Source organism: Ixodes scapularis, unplaced genomic scaffold (assembly GCF_016920785.2).
Source record: "Ixodes scapularis isolate PalLabHiFi unplaced genomic scaffold, ASM1692078v2 PGA_scaffold3__209_contigs__length_174095766, whole genome shotgun sequence".
Taxonomy (NCBI): domain Eukaryota; kingdom Metazoa; phylum Arthropoda; class Arachnida; order Ixodida; family Ixodidae; genus Ixodes; species Ixodes scapularis.
Window position 1 is genome coordinate 73,542,147 of NW_024609868.1, and position 14,375 is coordinate 73,556,521.

General features: G+C 46.4%; 1 protein-coding gene across 1 annotated transcript in view; it reads right to left on the reverse strand.

The window, feature by feature from the left end:
- The window catches only part of LOC8052918 (microtubule-associated serine/threonine-protein kinase 2), a 38,731-nt gene extending 24,560 nt beyond the window's left edge, over nucleotides 1-14,171 (reverse strand). Inside the window, exons 1-4 of the mRNA XM_029990429.4 lie at nucleotides 14,114-14,171; nucleotides 7,199-7,718; nucleotides 5,008-5,173; nucleotides 1,397-1,569 (exon numbers count right to left, since the gene is read on the reverse strand). Of these exons, the coding sequence (XP_029846289.1) occupies nucleotides 1,397-1,569; nucleotides 5,008-5,173; nucleotides 7,199-7,718; nucleotides 14,114-14,171 (917 nt within the window). The remainder of the gene's footprint in view (nucleotides 1-1,396; nucleotides 1,570-5,007; nucleotides 5,174-7,198; nucleotides 7,719-14,113) is intronic.
- Nucleotides 14,172-14,375: the final 204 nt, after the last annotated feature.

Consider the following 14,375-nt stretch of genomic DNA (forward strand, 5'->3'; position numbering starts at 1 on the left):
TCATGGATTGCTTCTCGAGGCTACCCTTTGCATCGCTTGCCATGCTGTGTACGGCGAATACTTGTCCTGGTGACTTTGTCGTTACGGTCGTTTCAGTTCCATGCGAACGCAACCGACGCATATACGTGAACCAGCCTTAATGCGCGAAGATGTGTACTTCTATATAAAATAAATGCAAAAAAGGACCATACATTTTTTTGTTTCTTTAGTGATTGATAGACAACACCATTAATCTTTTTGATGTATATAAGATTTCTCACATGAATGTAAACTTACGTCCACGGGTCATCCGTGGTTCACACGTTGCGTTCCAAGCTTTGAATATGGTTCCCACGCGGCATATGAGGCACGTATGTTCCGGTGACTCCTTTGTGACATGACGTAATAAGCCCCTTTTGAAAGTCACGTGTTCGTTGTGTCGGAACTAAAGGCGCTAAATATAAAACACGCTTAGAGACTTGTGGCCTTTTCGATGCAATCCGTGTAGAGAGTGAGCAATTGGAGATTGCTACAATTCTAATTTTTCCTGTGCTCCAGAAGCGTCGTTACGATTTGTTTTAACACTTCTGGAAAACGTAAAGAATTTATTGCGATTTCAGATAAATCTTTCACATAGCTGGATACAGTGGTCTTAGGCAAAAAGGTGGCTGTAGTGTCGTTTCTTTGGAGCGCCGCTTAATTAGGGGCTCTAGTCGGAATCAGTGCTCAATGGCCGAACAACCGACACCGAGGAAGGCGCATCTAAAAGTACAGGAGACGGGGTGAGGTGAAACTTGCAATTTCTAGGTTTTTCTACTAATTTGCCTCATTGCCTAGAACTTATGGTTTCTAGGCAAGCCCTGTGCGAGGATTTCACAGCATACAATCGAGGACATACTTTCGAAAGGGGTCTATTCGTCAGAACGTAGCGAAACATGGTCCAAAGGTACCATGATATTATAGTCCTTTAAGTCCGCAAAACGTAGTCAACCGCTACTATTCAACTAATCCCTTAATACCTAATACCCTATATACACGGGCATCCTTAACAGGGGTAAAGTCTGACCTCAGTCACACTTGACTGCGGTTAAGGGTGCCCGTGTAACCGGGGTATTGCTCCTGCAGCGTAGTCAAGCGTAGCCAAACGGTACTATGTGAGTAGTTCTATAAGTTACCAGACCGTTGTCAAACGTAGTCAAGTGCTACTGTGTGAATGATCTCTGAACGGGTGGCTCGCTTCGCCTCACAATGCTAACTGCGCCACTTTGGTGATGTATTAAGACCAAGAGAAGGATTTCATTACTAAATAGAAACAAATGTGAATCTCCATTTAGAAAATGGTAGACCCCCCCCCCCCCCCCCCCCCCTCAAAGGACATTGAATGTAACGAAGACATGTGTACTATATGCTCACTCACTTGGAGACTTTGATATCCCTGTGTAGAAATCCTCTGAGATGCATGTGTTCGATAGCTAGAATTAGTTGAGCCATCACAATGCGGCACTCTTCCGTGGGTAAATAGACTGCCTTGTCCACTACTCGCATAAGGTCTACACCTTGGATGTATTCCATGATGGTGATGTAGGCATCCTGAAACGAAGTTGAGAGATGAAAACGTACCCAACTCGATTATGCGTAAAAGCTTTTTTTTTTTTTTGCTTTATTTTGTCCTGAAAGTTAGTAGTTGTTTTTTCCTGAAAGTCAGTCAAATCCCCAGTCATAAAAAAAAATTGAATAACTGTAATGTGTTTCTATTGCAAATTTAATATCAACCATATTCCAAGGCTGTTCTTTCATCGTAAAAATTTTGTGTTTCGCGATACATATCCGTCTTTAAACTTGCCTATTAACCCTGCTAATTAGGCATTAAAAACCGGAAGCATCGGCGCAAAAGCTCATTCCGGTGCGACACAGGTCGGTGTGTATGACATTCCTGTCACAACGAGACAGAGCTTATAGCAGTTCCTCTCTCGCTGTCGGCTGGCGAAGAGCTGTTATTAGCTCCGCTCCCTTCTCATGTGCATTATGCGATGAGAACGATGAAGAACAGATCACGAAGCAAGAACCATGCGTTTCTTAAAGCTACCACTGAATATAATCTTTTGGAACATAAAAACGGCGGGATAGGATTCACTCCCAAAGGACACGGAATTATTAATGAGCTAGCATCAGGACCCACACGAGAGGAAAAAAGCTGAAGCCGTCCAACTGCGGACAAAGCAATGGAAAGGGAAGCGCGCCGCGCATTAGGAGGAGAGTGGTGAAGGACAAAGGCAAGAAGGAGGCGACGTCACGGGGCGGATGCCAATGCGCGCACGGGAAATCAACGAATAGCGAGAGCAATGTCAGGCATTGGATGTCGCTGCTAAGCGGTCAAGGCAGGCGAACGAGACAGAGGAGCGAAAGCAGCGCCGAGCTCGGCTGGCCGAAACGTGGCGCAAGAAGCGGCCAGCAGACGCGGGTCTGCGTGCGACAGAGGCTGGGGCAAGAAGGGCTCGCCGTGCCCGCTTCACCGGAGAAAAATAAATTTTAAGGAAGATCCCTTGGTGGATCCTCAGGGAATGCGTTAGCATTACCCTTGGGAGACGCCACACACGTCCTCCTTTTGGAAACACTAACACTGACCCCGTAACGAAGCCAAAAAGAGGCAGTAGAAATGGAGGAAGCAAAGAGGAAGTCAAAATGGAAAAGTGAGAGGGTCAGCGTTAGCGTTTCCCAAAGGGGGACATGTGTGGCGTTTCGCACGGGTCACGCTAACGCAATCCCTAAGGATGCACAACGGTTCCTCCGTTCATTTTTTTTTTAGTTAATATTGCGCCAAGGCGCATTTGAATTAGGCAAGGGTTGTTTTGTAACAAACTATCCTAAAAGAAAAAAGAAAAACGGACGCGTGTTTTTTTGGAGCGCAGCTCCTAGGCGCCCGTTTCCGGCTTGAGCGGCGTCGCCGTTGCGGGGTCGTTACCCCGGCAACGTTTCGGCATGGTGACGTTTTGGCCCCGTGCTGGAACGTCCTCGCGGGTTCACGTGACGTCATAGGGGTCACGTGACCTCAGGGGGTCACGTGACCCCCCTGAGAGTGTCCTGAGGGGGGTCACGTAACCTCAGGTGTGTCGCGTGACCCCCGTGAGGTCACGCGACCCCCTTAAGTCACGAGGGCCACGTGACGTCACGTGACCTCACGGTTACGCCCACGACTACAGCGACGCCGACGGCGCTTGGATGGAGGAGTAGCAGGCAGGATGAGGAGGGAGGAGGGGTATACCCTCCCCTCAGTACCCTTCCGTCCTCCTCCTCCTGAGGAGCTGCGCTCTAATTCGGCGTTACAGAAAGTTGTAAACGGCTTTCATTTTTACTTTTTTATTTAAGTGACTTTAAAAAAATGGTGTGTTCGTACTATGGTGGAAGAAAATAGAGGCGTCCGAGCAGCGTTTCCACTCGACGGAGCAAGTGAGTCAAAACTTCTCTCCCCATTTCTTAGACAAGTCGTGAGATGGCGCAGCCTGACAGGAGCTCGGAGGAGCTCGAGCAACCGTGTTTGTTTGCGCAATCATTTCCAAGGCCGCAAGGCGCGCGACCTCGCCTGCACGCGGAGCCCCCAGAGCCTGCAAGAGTTGCTAGAGTAATTGCATATGCTCCGCTTGCGAAGCAGAGTATCGCAATGGTGCTCTCAGGGCGGCCATGTTGGATCCAAAGCTGCACTGCGGGAAACGACCGTCGCTTATGGCGTGGCTGTGAGGCAGCGTGCTGCGGCGTGCGGAGCAGAGAAGATATAGTGCGACGACACGCCACGCGTGTGATGCCATCCCGTCGTTTTTTCCCTGTTTCTCTATTCCCTTGGTAGAACGTAGAAGCCAAAGAAAACGTCGTCCTTTCGCAAGCCGTAGCTGCGCGTTGTTGTTTTTGTCTGAGTGCCCGGATAAGCCGGTCGCGTATCACTCAGCAAGCGCCGCAGACACGAGCAACGCGATCGTCTTCCGTGTCGTCTGCTTCCCAGACTTTAGGAACATGTTTTAAAATATCTCTGGCGTTATAAAACAACGCGATTATACTGTACCCAGTGGCTACACATAATGTTCAATGGGGAAGGTTCCTTCCCCATTGAAGGAACCTTCCAGTTAGTTCAAGTTTAGCTAGGATATATATTTCGCAAACGCAAAGCATTAAACATGCTCCGCCCGAAACGTTGCGCTATCAAGGTCGCGTTCCCGCATGATGGTTGGATCCAGCTCGGCGCACTTGACCGCTTTTTCACCAATGCGGAGTTGGCGGCGCAAGCAAAAGGAAAGCGATACTTCGGCTCTGAAAGCAGAGCCTATACAGTTACTCTAGGAGTCCCAACCCGGCAGCACCCCTACCGGGAGTTACGCGACCGAGTGGAATCTTCTCCCCTTTCTGACCTTGTTACGACACCTCTTTCTACTTCCACCGTGACCCGTACTAACACCACCCATAGTAACCGATAGCATAAGAAACGCAGGGCGAAGCCTAATATATCGGGTGTTTCTGCGAATAGTTTCGAAAATCACCTATGAAAGGATGATTGAGAAAAAAAGTAACCCTTTTCGGGAAAAGACTGTCAGCAACGGCAGACGTTAGGGGTTGCAGACAACGCTCTGATTAGACAAATAATTACCCGAAAATGACTGAACAACTTTTTAATTAGTGAAAATAAACATATGGTTTTTATTAGAAAAGTTGCTCAACGTCATCAAAGAAACCCAAATCAGTCAATTTTCGGGAGGCTCGAAGCACTTGGGAAGCGCGAGGGTGCGCTAAAAATCCCGTGCGTGCAGCAGGCGGAACGTCGGCAATGTGAGAACGCGGACTATTTTCTTGTCATCTGAGTTCTCACATCGCCAGCCTTCAGCATAACGCACGAGTGGGAGCGTAGTGACGTCGTTTCGTTTCCGGGAATTTTGGGGATGGAGGCTTTTCTGTAGATATGTTGCAACAGCGTTACAACATATCATAGATGCGCGAGCATTGTTCTCTTCCATAGTTTAGTCTGGAAAGGTGTGCAGCGTGTACCTTCGAAACGTAGCAGGAATAATACTTGACGAGGAAGGGACTCCTGATGACAGAGGCAACCACTTTGTCAATCACGGCCTGTTTGTGCCTTTGGAATCTGTCTGTGGCAACCAGCTTTACCGTGCAAACGAAGTTCGTTGGTTTGTACACGGCCTTGTACACGGCTCTGAAAACAATTGGCAGCGTTCATTCTTGTTGAAAGTAAGCTAAGTATTTAGTGCTCCATGCATTATCAGTGCTACTATCAGAGGGGCGGGGGGGAAGGTCAATTTAAATTTTTACTGACTGAGTCAAGCTCACGTGTCCGGCTTTCGGGGGAACCAAGAAATTTAAGAATTGACATTATATCTAAAACTGACGTGCACTCATGCGTCGAAAAGTACCTGCACACACTTTTATTATTATTTTTGCTTTGTTTCCTAACATTTTTTTAATCTTTCAGAAAATAGAAAGCGATGTTTCGGTATCCTCTAGATACTATCAGCTTAAAAAAAATTCACACAGAATTAAAAAAAAGAAAAGGTGAAAAGTAAAATATTTTCTCTCTTCGGCTTAATGACTAAACGCATAGAACATTTTACTGCTTGCAAAAAAGTAGCACTTCAGAATGCGCTAAAAAAATTCCACTGGCGTGTTGTTCCCCGTTGGGCAAGTGAACGGTCGCGAATTTCAATTGTCTTAAGGTTATTTTATGATATAACACGGAGCTATTTTAAAATGCGAACAAATTACGCGTCTTTGCTTTTCGGGGAGAGCATCGCAGAAAATATGATAAACTGTGGCCATAGCGGTCACTATAGGAACCGGCAGTTATGTTCCGTGCACCTCGTTTGTTATCTTTTAATAACTCGAAATAATAAAAATGGTTTGTTCCTGGTTGTAACAAAATCTTAATTAATGTTATTATTGAACTGAATAATTAAGGATCTTTTCTAGGCTTGATATTTCCATCATTTAACCTCATATCACGTCGCCGAAAATGATAGAAAAAGAGAAAGCTATTGTGGGTTCCGCATTCTTCACACGCAAGGAATTATATCGATTGTGGGCAGTGTTGTAGGTGTTATAAAAAAAAAAAAAAAACAAAAAAAAAAAAAAACGAAATACGTTTCTCGTTACTTGTGCGTGTTACCGACCTCCGTTACTTAAAAAAAAATCGTTAGTGTTATCGATAAAAAAAAAAAAAAACGCACGTTACTTTTGCGTTACTTTTAATTTATGCATTGACGGGAACAGCGCTTTTTTGCGATTGCGTTTTTCTACACAGGAACAAAGTGCGTGGGCATTTTTTTTAAATAGGGCTATTTGCGTGTAGAGAAGACAGGCAAAAATTTGAAGGTTTGTGAAATGAGTGCAATAATGAATGACACTGCGACTATACTTCGTTTCAGTTCAAGTTCACAAGCAGCCGACACTACGAGCTGATAGGACCAATCACTCAGCGTCCAAAGCGCAAGTTACTGGGCCATTTTTTGTTTATGATTGGTTCAGCAATGGTGGAACACGCATGTTTATAAACATGATGGCACCCTTTTAACGCTGTCGTATAAATAAAACGAAGTATGGAAACAAGAGAGACATTTAAGTGTACTTTTTTTTTCCGGTCTTGGGAAAAATATGTAAGGACTAATATGTAACTACGTTACCCGTTATTTGAAATAAGTAATGTAAGTACGTTACCCCTTACTGTTTCGAAAAATTAACGAGCACGTTGCTACGTTACTGAATAAAGTAATCCGTTTCTGCCAACACTGATTGTGGGTAGAAAAAGAATTTCAAAAGTATTTCGCGAATGGAAAAAAAAAAATGTACACATGAACAATGCCGCAAGTGACAATCAAACCTTTGTACGCATTGACAAAAAAAAAAAAAAACAAACAAACTTGCGTTATAAGGGTGTCGGTTACCACTCTAACTACAGTTTTTCAACTTACTTTTGATTTATATAAAGCACGAAAACACATAAAATATAAAACCCAAAAGCGGTTAAAGGTATTCGAAATCACTTATAAATTTCCCGTGGCCTCGGAGTGACCACTGAATTAACCCTATTACATTAAACTTCCGCAGTGCCTAGAGAAGGTTAACTTCTTATCGAAACCTCGAGTGCCTCTCTGAGACTTCTAGGAGGCTCTTTTTAAAAAGTTGAATTCGACAAAATAAAATGAATCTCAAACCGCGATCGGCTCACCCGAAACCACCGGCGCCGAGGAGCTTCACGGAGAGGAAATCTTTCATCTTGGGAATGAACGAATGGAAGGGCGGAATCTCGGCCAAGTTGAGCTTCTCGGTCTTGGCGACGATGGTGTCGCCGATGGCCATCCAGTCGGTAATCGGAACGTCGGACATCTTCTCTAGGGAGGTGGCCAGCTCGCCCACGATGATGGTCAGTTTTCGGACGCTGTCGCCCAGCTCCTTGGCGATGTCGGGCGCCTTTTTGAAGCTCAGGTTGTGCAGACCGATCAGATTCTCGGCAGAGTCGCGCACGTCCTGGTACGTGATGACCTGCTTGTTCAACTTCTCCAGGATATCCTGGGCGGCCAGCACCACCTGCTCCTGGCAGAAGTGGGACAGGGGCTCCCGCGATAGCTCCACCTTGCTTTCGCGCCGGATGAAGAACTCCAGGAGCACCGTGGTGACCTTGGGCACGCGGGGGAACAGCGTGGTCACCACCTTGGCGGCAGACCGCTTCTTCTCCTCTTGGGCTGCCGCTGGAAGGACCACGCGACGCGTTTACTGAAAGGGCTTTATCAACGCCTCCTAGATAACAAGGCCGTAGTGCTGTATGAGATGGCGCAATCAATGCTGGGCACAGATTGGACACGACGACTGCGTCAACGTTCGGCTCAAACCTGATTAGAAGCCGAGCGCTGAGCAGCACTCGTTTCCAATATGTCTCCACGTTGGCCTTCTCTGGTGACGCAAAAATGTCAGCACTACGGCCTTGTCTTGGGACACGCTTACTGAAGGGAATCCCGGACAAAAGCTCGCCGGACAGAAGCTCACCGGACAAAAGCTCACCGGACAGAAGCTCACCCATTTTTTCACAGACCCGGACAAAAGCTCACCGGGAGAAAAGTTTTATGTTGGTCTTAACACGTGTGCGGACAACTTAGATGCATGCGTGCGACACTACAATGCAACGATAAATTAAAATGTGACAGGCGCATTGTCTGTTGTTTAGAGTAGAAACAAGTTTATTTATCAATTGGTTAGAAGCGAATGCAGTTCTTTACTAGCTCCAGCAGCCTTGGCAGATCTGGGTGTACCTGTAATCCCTCGAAAATATTTTTCACACGATACTGTAGGCGCAGTGTGGGCTTTCGCACCCGCTTCTCTGGGGCTTAACTTCTGCAGGCTTGTGTCAATGCCGTGGCAACGAACGCCTGATTTTACTGTGGACATTCAGTCGGCATCCAGACGCTTGGATGGGCGTGGGCGGCAAACTTCTGGAACCCGGTATTCCATCCTTCGCAGATGTATGTCCGATGTCTTAAAGAGTGGCGTCGTACATATTCCACCGTTCCGGGGAAAACCCGGGTCATCGTCGGCACACAGTCAGGCAAAGGGAAGGGTTCGTTCTTTGTGCCGCCGCAGGAGCAGAAGCATAACGGAAGGGGCCGTTGACATACGTGCAATTAAAGTAGTGGAGCAGGTCGCCGATGTCACCGGTATACCTTTCTCTAATGTAGGTTAGTCCTTCGGGAACACGCTGGGAGGAACGCGAGCCTATCCAAAATCTCGCACAGATTTCTCAATTAGTCATCTGTCCAAACAGCAGCACTCCCGTTTTCTTGAAAATATCTTTAAAACTTCGCGACTCAATGGTTTGTATATTACAGTTTTGCTTCAGTTTCCTTTTCACAACACCCTGAGGTAATCCTTTATTTCAAATACATTTGCGACGCTCAATGACGGAATGAATTTAATTTTCCTGACCCGTCACTTTAAATATTAACCTGAACCCCAAGAAAACCCATGCATTAGTAATGGAGAGACATTGTGCCTAACCTTTATGTGCGCGTTTAGCTTGACATAAGCAGACGACAAAGGGTGACCTCGCTTCTTCGGTCACTCATCGGGTTCAAGAACTTCGGTTCACTAAGTTTTTTGGGCTTGGCTCAAGGGTGCTCCAGCATACCTTGAGTCAAGCAAGCTTGATCTTATCAGCTCCACTCAGCTTCAGTGACTCAGATTTTGGTCCCAAATTGTTGCTTCTTTGCCTGTTATGTCTTATTTGTGGACACCTTTGCATAGGATGTGATGCCAGTTCTCCTAAAAATGGTGCAATATCCATCGCATCCGCACTTTATCCCAGCCCGTGTTTCGCCCAAAGTAGCAAAAAAAAAAAAAAAAAAAAAGAGGTGAGTTTTTGTTTGGGTTTGTAAAAAAGAGGGTTAGCTTTTGTCCAATGAGCTCTTGTCCGGTGAGCTTCTGTCCGGTGAGCTTTCGTCCGGTGAGCTTTTGTCCGGTTACCTACTGAAGGGGCTTCATCAGACTTGTGCCTATCTCAAATACTCTACTCAAGATACTGTATTTCAAATACTTTTTGAAGCATCTTGGTATCTTGTAAATACTTTTGATCGAGAGTATTTGATACTCTATTTTAATTACATTTCTGAGTATCTTGTACTCATTATCTCAAATGCATTTTTTACATTCCGCCATTTTCTGACTTTTCGGTATGAAGTGGCATGGGCGTGGCACGAGCAAACGTGAAAATCCTTTCGAGCGATCAAATTCTGTTAGCTGCGATTAGCTACGATGACTTTGATTGAGCTCGTGTAAACATCGCTTTTTTGCCGATTGGGACTCATATTTCTGCTTAAAGTTCTTACAAGGAAGCTTTTCCCCTCGCCTTCTGAAAGGCGCCTTCTGTTTCCTAGAGTTTCCTCCCAAAGAAATCCTCAAACAATAGGGGTGGCTTTACGGAAGTAAGGATTGCCACACTGAGGCGCAACGCAGACCGGGAAACGACCTACGACATCAATGCAGACTTGAGTCTCAAGAAAATAACAAATAGAAGATAATGAAAAGTGGACACAAAAAAAATACTTTTTTTTTGTTTTTTTTTTGTACATTTGACTTCGCTACTGCGGAACGTCGAGGTTTTCTTTAGTTTCTATTCTTTTTGTCGTCAGTCCGTCACTTATTTCTCTCGAGAACATGGTCTGTTAGCGGCTATTGATAAGCAGAGAACAGGACAGGAAACGAACTACGAGCTGGATGACCTCTCAAAATGCCAACAAAGCGTCCCCCAACGCTGAGTGCCTTTGTCAACGCCCTACTTTAAAGGAGCGATGCAACAATTTTTGTACTGTGCACAAATACCGCTTAAAACGGATCCCTAACGTTAATGACCTATGAAACACGCGTTCGTTTTTCACCCCACATAATAGAAGTCCCAGAAAAAAATTTAAGAAAAACGAGCAGCGTTCACCCCCTCAGCTCGCAGCCAGAACAAGCGGCCACGTGGTCTGGAGCCGATTATATGCCGCCAGTGTTGATCATAGCCACGCGCTGGGGTTGGCAAAGCGCAGGACACGCGCTGAGTTCCAGACATTGTTATGGCTCGGCTGTGGTCGTCGTTGCAGCGATTGGACACGGGTCACAACCCGAATGCTTCTCGAGCTAGCAATTGTCACGAGCCCAAGTCGAGTGCCCACGCAATGCTCGGGTCCAATCTATGAACCGCATTCAAATATCGTCACTTGGGTGTACTGCGATCCCCGAGTTACGTCATCAAATTTTGCAAAGGAGAGGTTGAATGAAAATGATCGCTTTTGTCCTTGAAATTACACCTCGACAAAGGAGTTTCTTGGCCAATGGCGTCGCGTGTGAGTATCCTTGAGTCCCAGGTGTGCCTGTAAGCTCGTGTAGAGAGAAAAACATTCCAATTGAATATCGTTGCACAGCTCCTTTAAGAAGGTGCGACCACTGCCGTGGCTATTATGTGGGTTCTATTTGTTATCCCACGCACCTTAGACGCATCGTTTAAAGGACCGATGCAACAATTTTTGTACTGTGCACAAATACCGCTTAAAACGGATCCCTAACGTTAATGACCTATGAAACACGCGTTCGTTTTTCACCCCACGTAATAGAAGTCCCAGAAAAAAATTTAAGAGAAACGAGCAGCGTTCACCCCCTCAACTCGCAGCCAGAACAAGCGGCCACGTGATCTGGAGCCGATTATATGCCGCCAGTGTTGATCATAGCCACGCGCTGGGGTTGGCAAAGCGCAGGACACGCGCTGAGTTCCAGACATTGTTATGGCTCGGCTGTTGTCGTCGTTGCAGCGATTGGACACGGGTCACAACCCGAATGCTTCTCGAGCTAGCAATTGTCACGAGCCCAAGTCGAGTGCCCACGCAATGCTCGGGTCCAATCTATGAACCGCATTCAAATATCGTCACTTGGGTGTACTGCGATCCCCGAGTTACGTCATCAAATTTTGCAAAGGAGAGATTGAATGAAAATGATGGCTTTTGTCCTTGAAATTACACCGGAACAAAGGAGTTTCTTGGCCAGTGGCGTTGCGTGTGAGTATCCTTGAGTCCCAGGTGTGCCAGTAAGCTCGTGTAGAGAGAAAAACATACCAATTAAATATCGTTGCACAGCTCCTTTAACTACAAATCATATTCCCTATATGGAGAATATAGGGAATATGATTTGTAGTTAAATGATGCGTCTAACGTGTGCCGCAGGAGTGATATTCAGCGATGTCACTATTTTCAAGGTGCTCTTACCCGTTTGTTGCCTAATCATGTCGGTGTTTACCCAAAACAAGACCTGTGCACATTCCCACAGGCCTTGTAGGCGCACAGTGTAATGTACAAATACTAACAATAATCAAAGTGACGTTAAGTGCCGGATCTCTCCCGAAAGCAGTCGTCAGAGGATGCGAGCTTGACCCACTTGGGCTTTTGTGCTGAGCTGGGCCCCGTGTATGCTGCATTGTTTATGCAAACCGTAGTGGTAACAAATGAGACCCTCTTCCCCCTCACTGGAGAACACACATTCCAGCCAAACGCTGACGCCGCGCTCGGCAGCCGAGCACTGAGTCATTGTATTCGTTGCCCCATCCGTGTAGTCATAAAGTTAACCGCTTCGGGTGCCACTGCCTGATCTCCTCCCCAATAGCTAAAGCGACGTCTTTCTTGTGGTTTCAGAAATGTTTTGTAATATGTATCCGGTAACATTGCCACGCGTGTTGCTGAGCGAGCGCGTGGCAGAATTTTACCGCGCTTGGCTCTCGCCGGGAGGCTCCGGGTTCTATTCCAGGGAGCGGGCTCCTCCTTTATTTATATTTCAAGTTGGCATTCTCGTAAGTTGGCGTCTGATCGAGTTACGAATGTTCTACGAGCCCAACGTTTTACGCCGAAGGTTCCCGGAACCCATGCAAGTACAAAAGGTTCTCCGAGTGGCGATCCAGAGTCAGTCTCGCCCCAGCGCTCGATCCTGCTGTTTCGCCGACATCGACGCCTGCGGCGGTAGCCTTTTTCTATTTTGTTTTGGGCAGAATTTCGCCCCACTAAACGTCCATAATCTTCAGTTATTTGCCGCCTCATCATTCGTCATTTGTTACAATATACTGCTCCTTATAGTTGTACTGCATAAAATAACCCCGTACTTTCCCCGCCCCCGTTGTGTGCAGTTGCATGCTAATAAACCATTCGGTAAATCAGATCTGCGCAGCTTTATAATTGTCGTTGTCACTGATGTCGATTGAAATTAGGCAATATGGAAGTATCTTCAAAAGTGATTGAATTACATTTCTAGGTATTTGTACTCTACTCAAGGTACTTTAGAGTAAAAGTAACTTGAGTAGTATTTTAAATACGTTATGAAGCAGGTATTTAGTAACTTAAATACTTTTATCAAGTATTTTGTCCAACACTGGGCTTTATAGACCTTTCCAGCGCGTATCACTCGGGCGATAAATGCTGAGTCACCAAGCTGTGGACCCACGCGTAGCGCAGCGTCTGATATACCGCACTACAGAGCTACGACGCTCGCTGAGCAGCAAGACTAGTACAATGTCAGCCAATGTGACATCAATGCAAGCCATGTACACTGCGCGAAACTGTTAGCGCGAAAACAATCTTGATTTTACTGAAACGGGCTATTGGTGTGCACATATATTTATAGAGCTCAAGCGACGTTTTCGAAAGTTAACTTTTTGAGTACTAGTTTTTTTTTTTATAAAGTGGATGGGAAATTTTAAACTAAAACAGAAAACGCGGGCGATATTTTGTTCGCGCTTATATAGGGGGTATGCACTGGACGCCATATTTCAGGGCGATGTCTGGAGTGCATGCTCAGAGCGAGCTCACTTAAATAAGATGCTAAGACATAAAATCTTGGTGGTGTGGAATGCCCGTTGCAAAAAAACTGTGGAAGCTCGCCGTCATCACGCGCTTAGCAGTTGCGCACGCAGCTATGGCCGCCAGTGAATACTAAACATAGCTTGCAAGTGTCGCCATTACTGCGTACTGACGCGGCTATTTCTACTTACTAGTTTCTTCGAACTACAACTTCTTCGGTGTGCAACTAACACCGCGAACAGAACGCTCGCGGCGCATAAAATACTGACATGGCCGCGAATGACGCCACATGCAAGCTATGTATACTCGAGCTGTTCACTTATCGTTGACGGCACCAGTTTGGTTTGTATTCTCTAAGGCAATGGTTCTCAACGAGTGATGTTTCGCGGACCCCTTCTGGACAGGTGGAGATGATAAAGGACCCCGTTTGTGATGAGGAGAAGGGAAATGTATAGGTTATGTATGATGATGATGGTAATAAATATATATAACCAAGACGAGAAAACTCGACCGAAAATTGGAACGTTTTTTCTTAATCTGTAAAAAGTAAGCTTTTATTGCTAGGCTTGACTGATGCGGTAGGGCTTCGCGGACGCCTAGAATGCTTTCGCCGACCCCCATTTGAGAAGCACTGCACTAACGTATAAGACATTCACAAAATAGAGGGTATACGTTAAAAATAGGGTCGAGTATATTTGCGCGCAGCGACGAATGATTGCATTTGAGCAAGCTGGTCTAAATCCGGTCATGAAAGATGAGTGCGGCGTACTGCTGCTTACCGTTCGGAGGACCCGCCGCCGCCGCGGCTCCTGCAGCGGCAGTCACGGGGGCGGCCATCTTGCAGGACGAGACCCCGCAAGTTTACCACGAACAGCGTCGCGCCCTGGACGCCGCCAGCCCGTTGCTCTTTTGGAACAAGCGGCTACAGCTCGAGCGCAAACTCCGCGCGGGTGGCTAGCTTTCTCGGGCCGACCTGGATTTGGATTGGCTGCCCAGCGTACGGCTTTGAATACAGGTAATTTGTTTTGCTAGGCGTGGGTG